General features: G+C 44.9%; 1 protein-coding gene and 1 long non-coding RNA gene across 4 annotated transcripts in view; one reads left to right on the top strand and one right to left on the bottom strand.

The window, feature by feature from the left end:
• The window catches only part of MAN1C1 (mannosidase alpha class 1C member 1), a 145,341-nt gene that overhangs the window by 48,826 nt on the left and 82,888 nt on the right, over nucleotides 1-13,627 (top strand). For all 3 annotated transcript variants that reach the window (XM_063954175.1, XM_063954174.1, XM_063954173.1), the window contains exons 4-5: nucleotides 110-225; nucleotides 5,549-5,629. In XM_063954175.1, coding sequence (XP_063810245.1) covers nucleotides 110-225; nucleotides 5,549-5,629 — 197 coding nt within the window. The remainder of the gene's footprint in view (nucleotides 1-109; nucleotides 226-5,548; nucleotides 5,630-13,627) is intronic.
• The window catches only part of LOC135033385 (uncharacterized), an 85,598-nt gene continuing 75,181 nt past the window's right edge, over nucleotides 3,211-13,627 (bottom strand). The window contains exon 5 of the long non-coding RNA XR_010228764.1: nucleotides 3,211-3,901. This is a non-coding gene — a long non-coding RNA (uncharacterized LOC135033385). The remainder of the gene's footprint in view (nucleotides 3,902-13,627) is intronic.

The following is a 13,627-nucleotide window of genomic DNA, read 5'->3' on the forward strand; positions in this document are numbered from 1 at the left end:
ACCAGATCTTTTGTTCACAACATATATTCAATTATGAGGCTGATTGCACAAAATCAAATTGAGTTGAAGCAAATGTGTCTGTATTATGCTTACCTTCTCTCACAAACAGGGGGATTAAAAGGAGCTACAATTGTGGATGCTCTGGACACCCTTTTCATCATGGATTTGAAGGAAGAGTTTGAGGATGCAGGAATGTGGGTCGAGAACAGCCTTGATCTGAATGTGGTAAGTTAATATCAAAGGTCTTGGGAAACCTGTTCTTCTTAAGCAGTGTTTTATTTGTATCCCTAGCATGCTAGGTCATCTAGTGCACCACTAGTGATGAACTCTATTCAGCAAACATCTGCTAGGATATAGGAACCACAGTTAAAAGCAATTGTAATTAATGCATACCTCCCAACATGACCCTCTCCAGGAGAGACACAATGCTCTGCTTCTGGACTTCTCTCTTAATGTATGATTGCCGGCACTTGTTTTGAACAGGTTAATGGATAAGAAAGGTGTTTCAGCACAGGTGATGACAATCATACATTAAGAGGGAAGTCCAGGAGCAGAGCATTCTGTCCCTCCTGGAGAGGGTCAGGTTGGGAGGTATGATTAATGCGCCTAGTGTGACCTGTGTATTAATACTGCATAGGCAGAATTAGCAAGGTGCAGCTGGTGCATTGCTCTGGGGTCCACCACAAATAAGGGTCCCACACCCAACGGCATTATAATGAGTCAAAGACAAATGAGGATGCCAGAGGAGAGGACCAGGGGCCCAGTAACAGGAGGGCGTACCGGCAGAGGAGCCATGGCACCAACAGCATCATTAGTACAAAAATGAAGTTGGCGCTGCAGCAACTGCTGGTCGAGTATGGAATGCTGAGAGGAGGGATGAGAGCCCGGAGCTCAGCGTGGATGAACTGGAGCAGCTGCTCAGAGAAGTGAGGAGCCTTACCACTGCTGTGAGGACTGACACATTAATAGTTCTGTAAGTGCTGCCCAATAGAGGTCACTGATGCCAGTATATGGTGATCTGCAGTATATGGCAGTCATTGATGCTATCTGCAGTATACGGGGGTCGCTGATGCTCTCTATAGTATGCGGGGATCACTGATGCTCTCTGTAGTATATGAGGGTCACTGATGCTGTGTGTAGTATATGGGGGTCACTGATGCTGCCTGTAGCATACGGGGGTCACTGATGCTGTCAGTGAGGCTTAGCCGGAGGATGGGGCACCGCCGACAGACCTCACGGCAGCGTCCACCCGACTCCAGCAAGCGAGGTCCCGCTTGTTGGAGCTGGGTGGACGCTGCCGTGAGGTCTGGCGGTGGTGCCCCATCCTCCGGCTAAGCTGCTGTAGCCGCTGCTCACCGCCGTCTCCCCGCTGCTCACTCCCGTCTCCCCGCTGCTCTCCGTCAGCACCCTCATCTCAATCCGACTTTTTTTAAAGTCGGATTGAGATGTCAGGAACGGCCAAATCCGACCGCATTGAATAGGTTCTGTCGGATCCATGCCAACAAATTCATGTCGAAATGGATCCGGTTTTAATTGAATATACCCCTTAAACTGTTTTGAAAGACATGGAACACAATATATAAGAGCAATAAGCCTCATGCAAATCATGTTGTTATCATTTATTTTAAACAGAAAATTTCTTGATGCTAAAAGTTTATAGAAACTGTAAGATAAAGGGAAAATACAGCCATATTGTACTAATCATGTTAATAATAATTTCCAGTACAGATGTAATGCATAGTATATCCCATTTTACTAAAAATGTGCATTTATCAGTTTGAGTGGAACCTGACACTGTGCTCATCAAGCTTATACTACATTCTTATCAGTGGTGCAAGTAGAAAAAATGTCTTACGGGTACTATGTGTGCGCGCCAAAGGCGCGCGTGCCAAAAATGGGTGTGGCCAAATGCCACATGGGGCGTGGCCAATGAAAATGGGGGCGTGATACACATATGGGGGAGGGGCAGATACACATATGACCCCAATAGTGCCAGAAATACATTGCCCCACAGCGCCAGATATATATTGCCCCACAGTGCCAGATATACATTGCCTCACTGTGCCAGATACACAAATGACCCCAGAGTGCCAGATACACAATGCCTCACAGTGCCAGATACACATTGCCCCACAGTGCCAGATACACAAATGCCCCCACTGTGTCAGATATACATTGCCCCCCAGTGCCAGATACAGAAATGCACCCACAGTGCCAGATATGCCCCCCAGTGCCAGATACAGAAATGCCCCCAGTGCCAGATACACATGTCCCCCCAGTGCCAGATATGCCCCCAGTGCCAGATACACATGTCCCCCCAGTGCCAGATATGCCCCCAGTGCCAGATACACATGTCCCCCCCATTGCCAGATATGCCCCCAGTGCCAGATATACCCCAGTGCCAGATATGCCCCCAGTGCCAGGTATACATGCCCCCCCGGTGCCAGATACACATTCCCGCAGTGCCACATATGCCCCCAGTGCCAGATACACATGTCCCCCCTTTGCCAGATATGCCCCCATTGCCAGATATGCCTCCAGTGCCAGGTATACATGCCCCCCGGTGCTAGGTAACCCCCCACCCCCACCCCCGCTGCTCACCGTTCACCGTTGCTGCTGCCGTTGCTGGCTCCCGTGTGTGAGGAGAGGAGAGCACAGCCGGCGCCTCTCCTTCCCCTCAGTGTCCGGCGGGTGCGGGTGGCTCAGTTCAATTCAGCGCCGATCCGTGAGCCAATCAAAGCTCGCGGTCCGGCATCCTTGGCTGCCGGTCCGTGAGCTCTGATTGGCTCATGGGTGACGCTGAATTAAATGAAGACACTGAGGGGCAGGAGAGGCGCAGGCTGCGCTCTCCTCCCCTCACATCAGCGGCGGTGAGCGTCTGGAAGCGGCAGGGAGGTGCAGAGGGAGGGACGGGGAGCGGCAAGGTGCGGTGGCCCGTTGGTGTGGGTACGGCGTACCCACGGCTAAATTCTTAAGGGTACGCCGTACCCACCCGTACCCGCACACTTGCCCCACGGATTCTTATCCAGATATCCTCGGCAAACCTTATCTTGGATGATGGGAGGGTTATTTGCCAGTTAATATGAACTTACATTATAAGAAAATGTCCTGCAATCATTTTGTCGGTGCATTTGCAAATCATTAATTGCGTGTTAAACCACAAGAAAAATCATACAGTATATGAACAAGCATTGCATTTATTTATGTTTGTAATATGCATTTACAAATGCATTCTTTCTGTGTTTTTTCTTAAACATCCACCTGTGGCAAAATAGAAAGTTGTTACCTTATTCCAGCGAAATGCTTGTCTAAACTCACATGTAAATGCATTTCAACCACATCTCATTGTATTTACAGTATGTTTCAGTAGAGAAAAATACAAGTATTCAATTGTGTTGACACCTCAGATGGGGATGTGGTCAATTTACCTACAGTCAAAATCCCGACAAGGTCAAATTCTCCACATGGTCAAAATACCGACATTTAAAATACTGACACGGTCATAATACCGACATTTAAAATGTCAACAGGTCAAAAAGTCGACATGAGTTTTTCATGATTTTTTCATTGAAACCAATTTGTTCATACTTTACCGTCCCAGTGGACCTTAATAGTGTGCCGAGCACAGCGAGGCACTGTGCCTGAAGCATGGCGAGCGCATCAAGCCATGCGAGGGGACGCGGTACACTTCTACGGTGTCCATGTCGACCTATGTTGACATACCAAAAAAAATAAAAACCTCTTGTTGACTTTTTGACCTGTCGATATTTTAAATGTCGGTATTTTGACCTTGACTGTATTTTGTACCTTGTCAGGATTTTGAACATCGGTCAATTGTTCTTGGGATTTTGACCGTCGGGATTTTGATTGTAGGTATTTCATACTGATCCCGTCAGATGCTCTGAAATGGAACAGATACAGTAGTGTTAATAAGTGCACTGCAAAGCAACAAACTGCAGTCCTATCTATAGCATACTCTGTATCATTCTGGTTACTTGTAAGAAGACTTATTAGACAAAATTTACTAAACAGTTTGAATCCGCCGGACACTGCTGGCAGTTTGGAGAACCACCAACCCGGTGTATTTACTATTCAGCAGTTTTGAAACTGCAGTGAATGTCCATTGGTTTCAAAATGGGAAAACTGCAGCAAATTTGATGTATCTATTTGACCAATTAAAGGAATTAAAGAATGAGTAATCAAAGTAAAATGATGATGAGGGCAATCATTAGGTAGTGAATGAAGAGGCAGACAACATAAATAATTCTAGTATGGAGCAATATTATTTTATTACCCCACTAGTAAAGGGACACGCTCCTTAGTACCCCCTCCCTACATCTTCTTCCGCAAGCCCCCTTCCCCATCCCACTCCTTGCTCATACTTACCGAGGTCCCAGCTCCTCTAAAATTTATGTTTAATTTTATAAAGAGAGCAATATTATTTATTTATTAAATTAAAGTGGGAATATTAATTGTTCATTGGTGTACAATACATGTTTTTATCATTGTGGCAACATTTATTTTATTGTGTGGTGATATGTAACTAGATGGTGATAGTGAGCCATGAATTCTGTGTGGGGCTGGATGGATCCATCCACTCAGGGAAGAAAAAGGAGGTGTGCCTACTCCTAGGAGCTGCAGTGTGGAGGGGTTCACTACGATCTGCCGGCAGCCGGCCTCCCGGCCACCAGCATACCGGCGCCGGGAGGCCGGCCGCCGGCTTACCGACAGTGTGGCGAGCGCAAATGAGCCCCTTGCGGGCTCGCTGCGCTCGCCACGCTACGGCCACACTATTTTATTCTCCCTCCAGGGGGGTCGTGGACCCCCACGAGGGAGAATAAGTGTCGGTATGCCGGCTGTCGGGCTCCCGGCGCCGGTATGCTGGTCGCCGGGAGCCCGACCGCCGGCATACTGAAGACCACCCATGTGGAGAACAGTCCAAGAGGAACTGTTTCGTCAAGTGAGGCAGCCCTGTGTATATGGCCCAGGTAGGACTGTGGAAGCCAGTCAAGCTGATTGTGGAGACAGTCCAAGTGGGACTGTGGCAGCCAAAGAGCTCAGTGTGAGAGGAGGCCAGTGGGGGGCCAAGTGGCCAGTGTCCCAAATCTGCAGGGGCTCTCTGGACCATAAAACTCTGTGACTGATATGAAATTGCAGAAGGCTGAAGCCAAAGGCCCGCAGTCGCTAGCAATGTCACCTGATCGGCCTTGCTGCATGACAGCCCGGCAATAATGTTACTAACCGCAGCATGTGTAATAAAGGGGCGATATGCTGCTCTGATCTACATTACATTGCTCAATGTGTACCCAGGATCCAATATGTCGGCCCGCTGGGCAGACATCTCGGCTGGGTACCCATCGTCCAAGTGTGTACCCAGCTTAACCTATAAACTGAAGAGGTATTGCTCAGACCAAATTGTCGGTGTTTATCATTTTTGACTAACTGATGGTAGTCTTTAAGGGAAAGCTGTCTGTCTATCTGTTTATCAATCTATAAAAGGTAAAGGTATAAATCCACATTATTACATTATTTTACTTTCCTTCATTAGAATGGAGAAGCCTCTTTGTTTGAAGTTAACATCCGTTACATAGGAGGATTGGTCTCTGCTTACTACCTATCAGGAAAAGAGGTAAGTATTACGAGCAGTTTACTAAATATGTCTCATTGTTGCATTTTCATTATGGCTACATATGTGATGATTGATAATGATTAAAAATGCATCAGGTTAGATGCATTGGGTAGTATCCAATTACCTGCGGTAAATTACCGTGGGTGATTGTCTCGCCGGAGGCTATCCAATTAGTACCGATAAGTCACGGCTTATCAGGGATTTTGTTTTACCTGCCTCAAGCAGGTGATACCAAATCCCGAAATCAGCCTCGTTTTCATACGAAATCGTGGCTGCGGCCGGTAAAAACACAAAGGTTTCACTGACTGAACCTGTGTGTTTTCCGGAGAAAATGTTTTTATTTTCAGGTGACCTAATAGGATAGCCTGTAAAAAAAATAAATCAGAGAAACATCAGGGAAAACCGCAAGAAACAGACATTTTTTGCTCCCGATGTTTCTTCGCAGCTAATAGGATAGCCCCCCCCCTTTGTATTATATTGAATGAAAGAATTAAAACGAACTGACTGCTACAGCGTCAGGAGTAAAGGGAAGTTGTCACTGATTGCAAAGTACAAATAATCATGTCTGTGTCATGAAATCAGTGAAATTCCATAGAATGTTTAACTAATTGTACTCTTCAACGTATTTAGTTTGGCGATTATTTAAACCAATTCATGTTTATCCACTCACAGGGAGTTAGTACAATTAGATACACTCAAACTTTGACATTGAGTTATGAGTTATTGATATAGACCTTTGAGCAAAACCCTTAGTGCACACCACAATATGGGCCTCATACTGTGTCACACGCAGTGTCGATGTTCATGGAGCTAAGAGATTTTATTTTCTACACCGCATTTGATCAATCGCTAAAAAGTTGCACAATGCAGGTGTCCCACGGTGTGTACACATGGAGGCGTAATTACCCTGAGACGTACCGTACCTGAAATGTATAATAAATGTGCTGTGCATTCCTAGGCAGTGACCGGGAGGTGGCTATTCAGATGCACGTAAGTGGTCAGTCTTATGGGAATATTGCGGCGTGACACTCAACTGGCTGCATACACAGGCGCTTAATCGCTCACATTGGAGGCCATACTCAGATGGAAGATCTGCACCTACCATAGAGCTTTCAATAGTGCAACCGTCTATAGACGCTGTACAGCAGGGGAAGGACTAATAAGAAGCGTTAGCATATAGTCACAGATGCGACTACAGCAAAAGGCGCTAAAGTGTTGCAGCAGCGTCTAATCAGCCTCTATGCCTTGCAAGACCAGAATAAAGCGCTGGTGTAAAAATCATTGAAATCACTTACACACACTCCCATAGTAATAACCTAATGACTGCCCATTAGTATGAATGTCAGTACTTATTTATTAGATATTGTTTTCTGTCATATAATATTGCTGACATCTTGCACTTAGGGACAGTTCATTTTGTTGCTGCAGCAAATAGCTGTATAAATGATTATTTATGATTATTATGCATGCTTGTGATATCAAGTAAATCATTCAGTTGTGCTTGGTAAGATATTTAGGGGCATATTTATCACAATCTACAAAATAAATTGCGGTTGTGATGGGAAAAATTAGACTAGATTGACAATGCAATATTTTATTATCAAGGGTGTATCAAATATCGCATGCAGGTAGTTTGCGAGAAAGCTCTGTCCCTGCGGATCCTCTCCCCGCACTTCTCAGGGTATTTTTAACAAAACATACACTGAGACTGTGCCTACACATGCGTAGCTAACACTTACCTCTATTCAGTGGTGCCTAGAGGGGTGTGGAGTGGGTACTCTTTACACAGGCCCAGGTCTGTTGGAGGGTCCCGGTGGGTGCCCAGATCCCTCTTCCCCTCCAATTCCCTTGCCCGTTGCAGACAGCAGGCAAGGAGAGAGGACTGACTGCTGCCTCTTCAACAGCCTCTCTCCCCCAGCGTAGCACAGGCTGCTGTGTGCTGGGCTAGGGAGAGAGGCAGCAGCAGCAATCAGCATCTCTGCTATGTGCAGTGATGTGCGGCGGGTAGGCGTTTGCACCTGCCCCCAACCCGCCCACCATTGGCAACACCCCCTCATGTTATCGGGGCAAAGCTCCTCTACCCCAGTATTATTTCACAATATCTTTTAGTAAATCTGAAACAGATCGCATTTCCCATTACAAGTATGGGAAGTGCAATCTGCAAATTTAAGGGCTTTTCCAAAAGCCCTTTGATACTTTTAAATAAAAAAAAGATTAATAAATATGCCTCTTATTGTCCATTTAAAAAGCTGGAGTAAGGTATAATTCAAGAATATTGAACCTCATTTACAAAAAGGCACTAGAGCTCACCTTGGTGCAATAGGCCTTTTGTGTAATTAGACAAGCAGACTTGTGTGCGAGAGGCATTGAATGGGAGCAGTATGTGGAAGGCATGCTGTTCCTTGTAGTGCTAATGGGAGATCCTGGGGGTGGCTCCCGGGTAAGTTAGCTCTCTATCTGGATGTGTTTTAGTAATAGCCTTTATCATGAGGCCTACTGTGACAAAATACATGGCCCTATGTGGGCACTGCTATCATGTAGTGTTAGGACTGCTGACATCGGAGAAGCCTTGAAAGTGGCTCAGCAGCTTAAACATGTGTTTGCAAACATGTGTAAACTAATTCTCTGAATTTCTATTACCAGATAGGTTCAGGTATGGTTACAGGTAATTTTTTAGTGTGCTGAAGGGAAATGTAGGGGTGGGATTTGCAAACCCCCCCCCCCCCCCCCTCTGTCCTTTTGTGTAATTAGTAATATTGTTACACACTGTTACCACACATGCCTGCCTTTATCTTTCTTTTATGATGAAGTTTTCTAAATTATTGTCAGTAAGAATATATTTGTTCGGGAAAATCAGCTGGTTAGAATCCTATGGCAGGAGGTAACTTCCTAACACGCTGGCTGCTGCGCGTACATGTGATTATGATATGTTAATCAATAATCTCAGGAGTAATGTTTCATTTGGCTCTAAGTCACAAACTGGAGGTTACATTAATCAATCATGTAAAACATGTTCTGTGTTTTATGCATTCAAGCAACTGCGATGAGTGTTTCATATTGATTTGCCACTGACGAAGAGTGGATAAATGATATGCTTTTTTGCTGTTGTTGTTGCTTGTTTTTCTTTTCCAAAGTGTAGAATGAAACAAATGACTTTAAAGTATTCTCATTAGAGAAGTGATTTCTATACATGTATGTAAAATCTAGGTAAGCCAGTAGTAGTGATATATATTAATGAAGCATACTCTTGTATTATTAGGAATGAAATGCCCCTAGTGTATCATTATTGTAATTTTTTTTTATATTAAACTAGTCTGTGCCAATCCTCCCATGTGGAGCATTACGCTTGTCTCAGGTGACACCTTCCTATAAGTGGTACAGAAAAGGGCCTCGGCATGAATCTTCCATTGCTCTAGTCACCAGCCAAATAAAGGAGTGAGCACGTAACAGACAGCATTGGAGGAATAAGGGCAGAAGAGGGAGTGCTTTTCATTCCAAGCAATAGGTGTAATTATAACAAATGGATGGAATTAAAATATCAGTCTTTGACTATAGACTCAATACTACACATACATTACTGTGCAAAAGTTTTAGGCAGATGTTTAAAAAATGCTGCAAAGTAAGAATGCTTTCAAAAATAGAAGTGTTAATAGTTTATTTTTATCAATTAACAAAATACAAAGTGAATAAATAGAAGAGAAATCTAAAACATATCAATATTTGGTGTGACCAGCCTTTTCCTTCAAAACAGCATCAATTCTTCTAGGTACACTTGTACACAGGTTTTGAAGGAACATCTTGGAGAACTAATCACAGATCTTCTGTCTCTTCATGTAATCCCAGACAGACTCAATGAAGTTGAGATCAGGAAGCCAGCCATATCATCACTTCCAGGACTCCTTGTTCTTTACACTGAAGATAGTTCTTAATGACATTGGCATTATGTTTAGAGTCGTTGTCCTGCTGCAGAATAAATTTTGAGCCAATCAGATGCCTCCCTGATGGAATTGCATGATGGATACGTACCAGCTTGTATTTCTCAGCATTGAAACACAAAGAAACGGGCAATGTTGAGGACTGTAGACGCAGTGGTCGGCCAGGGAAACTTAGTGCATCAGATGCTTACTTCCCTTCAAAATCGGAAGATGCCCAGCAGTGCCATCACCTGTCAGAAACCAGTGGGACCCAGGTACACCTGCCTACTGTTCGGAAAAGTCTGTCCAGAAGTGGTCTTTATGAAAGAATTGCACCTAAAAAGCCATACCTTCAACGTGGAAACAAGGCCTTGCGACTCAACTATGCACAAAAACATAGGAACTGGGGTACAGAAAAATGGCAGGAAGTGCTCTGGACTGCTTAGTCAAAATTTGAAATATTTGTCTGTAACAGAAGGACTGGCGAACAGTACAATAATGAGTGTCTGCAGACAACAGTGAAGCATGGTGGAGGTTTCTTGCAAGTTTGGGGTTGCCTTTCAGTAAATGGAGTTGGGGATTTGGTCAGGATTACTGGTGTCCTCAATGCTGAGAAAGGCTGGCAAGTATTTATCCATCATGCGATTCCAGCAGGGAGGAGTCTGATTGGCTCCAAATGTATTCTGCAGCAGGACAACAACCTCAAACATACAGCCAATGTCATTAATAGCTTATCTTCAGCATAAAGAAGAACAAGGAGTCCTGGAAGTGATAATATGGCCCCCAAAGAGCCCTTATCTCAACATCATCGAGTCTGTCTGGGATTACATGAAGAAACAGAGGGATATGAGCAAGCCTACATCCACAGAAGATCTGTGCTTAGTTCTCCAAGATGTTTGGTACAACTTCCCTGCCGAGTTCCTTCAGAAACTGTGTGCAAGTGAATCTAGAAGAATTGATGCTGTTATAAAGGCAAAGGGTGGTCACACCAAATATTGATTTGATTTAGATTTATCTTCTGTTCATTTGCATTGCATTTTGTTAATTGATAAAAATAAGCTATTAACACTTCTATTTTTGAAAGCATTGTTATTTGCAGCATTTTTGCCACACCTGCCTAAAACTTTTGCACAGTACTGTATATCTCATGAAGTTACAAAGCTACTTAGATATTCCTCAAATGAATACTTTCATTGCTTATATCTGCAAGATATTGGAATGTCCTTTGTAGTGTAAATAGTGAAACGTCCTGCATTGAGTTTTCAAAAAGTATAACTGGCTAAGAATGGACACTGTCATAGCAACCGTTCCCATGCTCTCAGCCAATCACTGCTTCCCCATTCATTCCGAAGGTAAGGACTGTAGTGACAGGTCATTTTGCATTCGCACTGTATTTTTTTTTTTTTTTTTTTTAAACACTTTATTCATACCAGGAGAGACAAAAAGTTAGACATTACTGACAGAGTTGTACATTAAAGGGTGAGAATCAGATTCCATGGAAATTTTTTGTTCAAATAATTTTGATCGTATTTAACAAACAAACAAAGATGTCCCCTATACGGGGACCATATACATAAAAGAAAAAAAAGAAAAAAACAGGGAAGAGGAAAGAGAGAGGGGTGGGGGGGGGAGCAGAAAGAGAAAGAAGAGGGGCCGCACTGTATATTTTGTACAGTGCATGGCCGTAAGGTCTTGCTCATTTGTTTTTTCCCCAAGACCATTGGATGCCTTCTTGGACTGAAGAGGAGGCCATCCATGCATTTGGAAAGTATGAAATTGTAGCATGTTTGATTTGATATATCTTGCAGCTATATTAGCAAGGCTTGATGTGTGTATGGGCGACTCGCTGACATCTGTACACTGGCTGCAGGCACTGACTTCACAGCTGGGCGTGCAGATTCAATGCCTGCTCAGTTGTGACATGTGGCTCGACATATCGAGCGCCCGATTGGTACGTGTGTTTGATTACTTAATCCGCCATTCTGTCGGCACGACAGCAGGTCAGGTGCTTTGTCGACCAAATATGTTACCAGCCTTAAGGGCCATATTCACAGGCCGATTTGGGGAGAGATGTGTGCTGAGCGGTTCGCTCAGCACACATCTCTCCCCCAGCTCAGCACAGCGCGATGTGTGCTGAGCGTGCGGGGGGAAACGGGGGGCCGCTCATTTCACCCAGCGGGTGAAGTGAGCGACCTGCTAGATTGGCCTGCATGCAGGCCAATCTAGCAGCAGCGATAGCAATGTGCAGGGCTGCGCATCGCTATCGCTGTGAGGGGTACACACGGAGTAATAGCTGCTTAAAATCTAAGCAATCTAGTCAGATTGCTTAGATTTTAAGCAGCGATCGCTCCGTGAGTACCCCCCTTTAGAAACTGATTGCTTGCTTTGAGCAACTTCTCAAAGGCTTGATACTGTATCTTGAGAAAGATTTGGGTGTGCACATTGACAATAGACTTAATAACAGTGCCCAGAGTGAGTGTGCAGTAGCAAAGGCAAATAATAAGATTTTACTCACCGGTAAATCTATTTCTCGTAGTCCGTAGTTGATGCTGGGTACTCCGTAAGGACCATGGGGAATAGACGGGCTCCGCAGGAGACTGGGCACTCTAAAAGAAAGATTAGGTACTATCTGGTGTGCACTGGCTCCTCCCTCTATGCCCCTCCTCCAGACCTCAGTTAGGGAAACTGTGCCCGGAAGAGCTGACATTACAAGGAAAGGATTTGGAATCCAGGGTAAGACTCATACCAGCCACACCAATCACACCGTACAACTCGTGATAACTATACCCAGTTAACAGTATGAACAACAACTGAGCCTCATTAAACTGATGGCTCAGAACAAAAAACCCTATAGTTAAGCAATAACTATATACAAGTATTGCAGAATTCCGCACTTGGGACGGGCTCCCAGCATCCACTACGGACTACGAGAAATAGATTTACCGGTGAGTAAAATCTTATTTTCTCTGACGTCCTAGTGGATGCTGGGTACTCCGTAAGGACCATGGGGATTATACCAAAGCTCCCAAACGGGCGGGAGAGTGCGGATGACTCTGCAGCACCGAATGAGCAAACTCAAGGTCCTCCTCAGCCAGGGTATCAAACTTGTAGAATTTTGCAAATGTGTTTGATCCCGACCAGGTAGCAGCTCGGCAAAGTTGTAAAGCCGAGACCCCTAAGGCAGCCGCCCAAGAAGAGCCCACCTTCCTCGTGGAATGGGCTTGGACTGATTTAGGATGCGGAAGTCCAGCCGCGGAATGTGCAAGTTGAATCGTGCTACAGATCCAGCGAGCAATAGTCTGCTTTGAAGCAGGAGCACCCAGCTTGTTGGGTGCATGCAGGATAAACAGCAAGCCAGTTTTTCTGACTCTAGCCGTCCTGGAAACATAGATTTTCAGGGCCCGGACTACATCCAGCAACTTGGAAGCCTCCAAGTCCCAAGTAGCCGCAGGCACCACAATAGGTTGGTTCAAATGAAACGCTGATACCACCTTAGGGAGAAATTAGGGACGAGTCCTCAATTCTGCCCTGTCCATATGGAAGATCAGATAGGGGCTTTTACATGACAAAGCCGCCAATTCTGACACACGCCTAGCCGAAGCCAAGGCCAAAAGCATGACCACTTTCCACGTGAGATATTTCAACTCCACGGTCTGAAGTGGCTCAAACCAATGTGATTTTAGGAAATCCAACACAACGTTGAGATCCCAAGGTGCCACTGGAGGCACAAAAGGGGGCTGAATATGCAGCACTCCCTTAACAAACGTCTGAACTTCAGGCAGTGAAACCAGTTCTTCTTGAAAGAAAATAGACAGGGCCGAAATCTGGACTTTAATGGATCTCAATTTTAGGCCCATAGTCACTCCTGACTGTAGGAAGTGCAGAAATCGACCCAGCTGAAATTCTTCTGTTGGGGCCTTCATAGCCTCACACCAAGCAACATATTTTCGCCATATGCGGTGATAATGTTTTGCTGTCACATCCTTCCTAGCTTTTATCAGCGTAGGAATGACTTCAACCGGAATACCCTTTTCCATCAGGATCCGGCGTTCAACCGCCATGCCGTCAAACGCAGCCGCGGTAA

The sequence above is a fragment of the Pseudophryne corroboree genome, chromosome 2 (genome assembly GCF_028390025.1).
Source record: "Pseudophryne corroboree isolate aPseCor3 chromosome 2, aPseCor3.hap2, whole genome shotgun sequence".
In the NCBI taxonomy this organism is placed as follows: Eukaryota; Metazoa; Chordata; class Amphibia; order Anura; family Myobatrachidae; genus Pseudophryne; species Pseudophryne corroboree.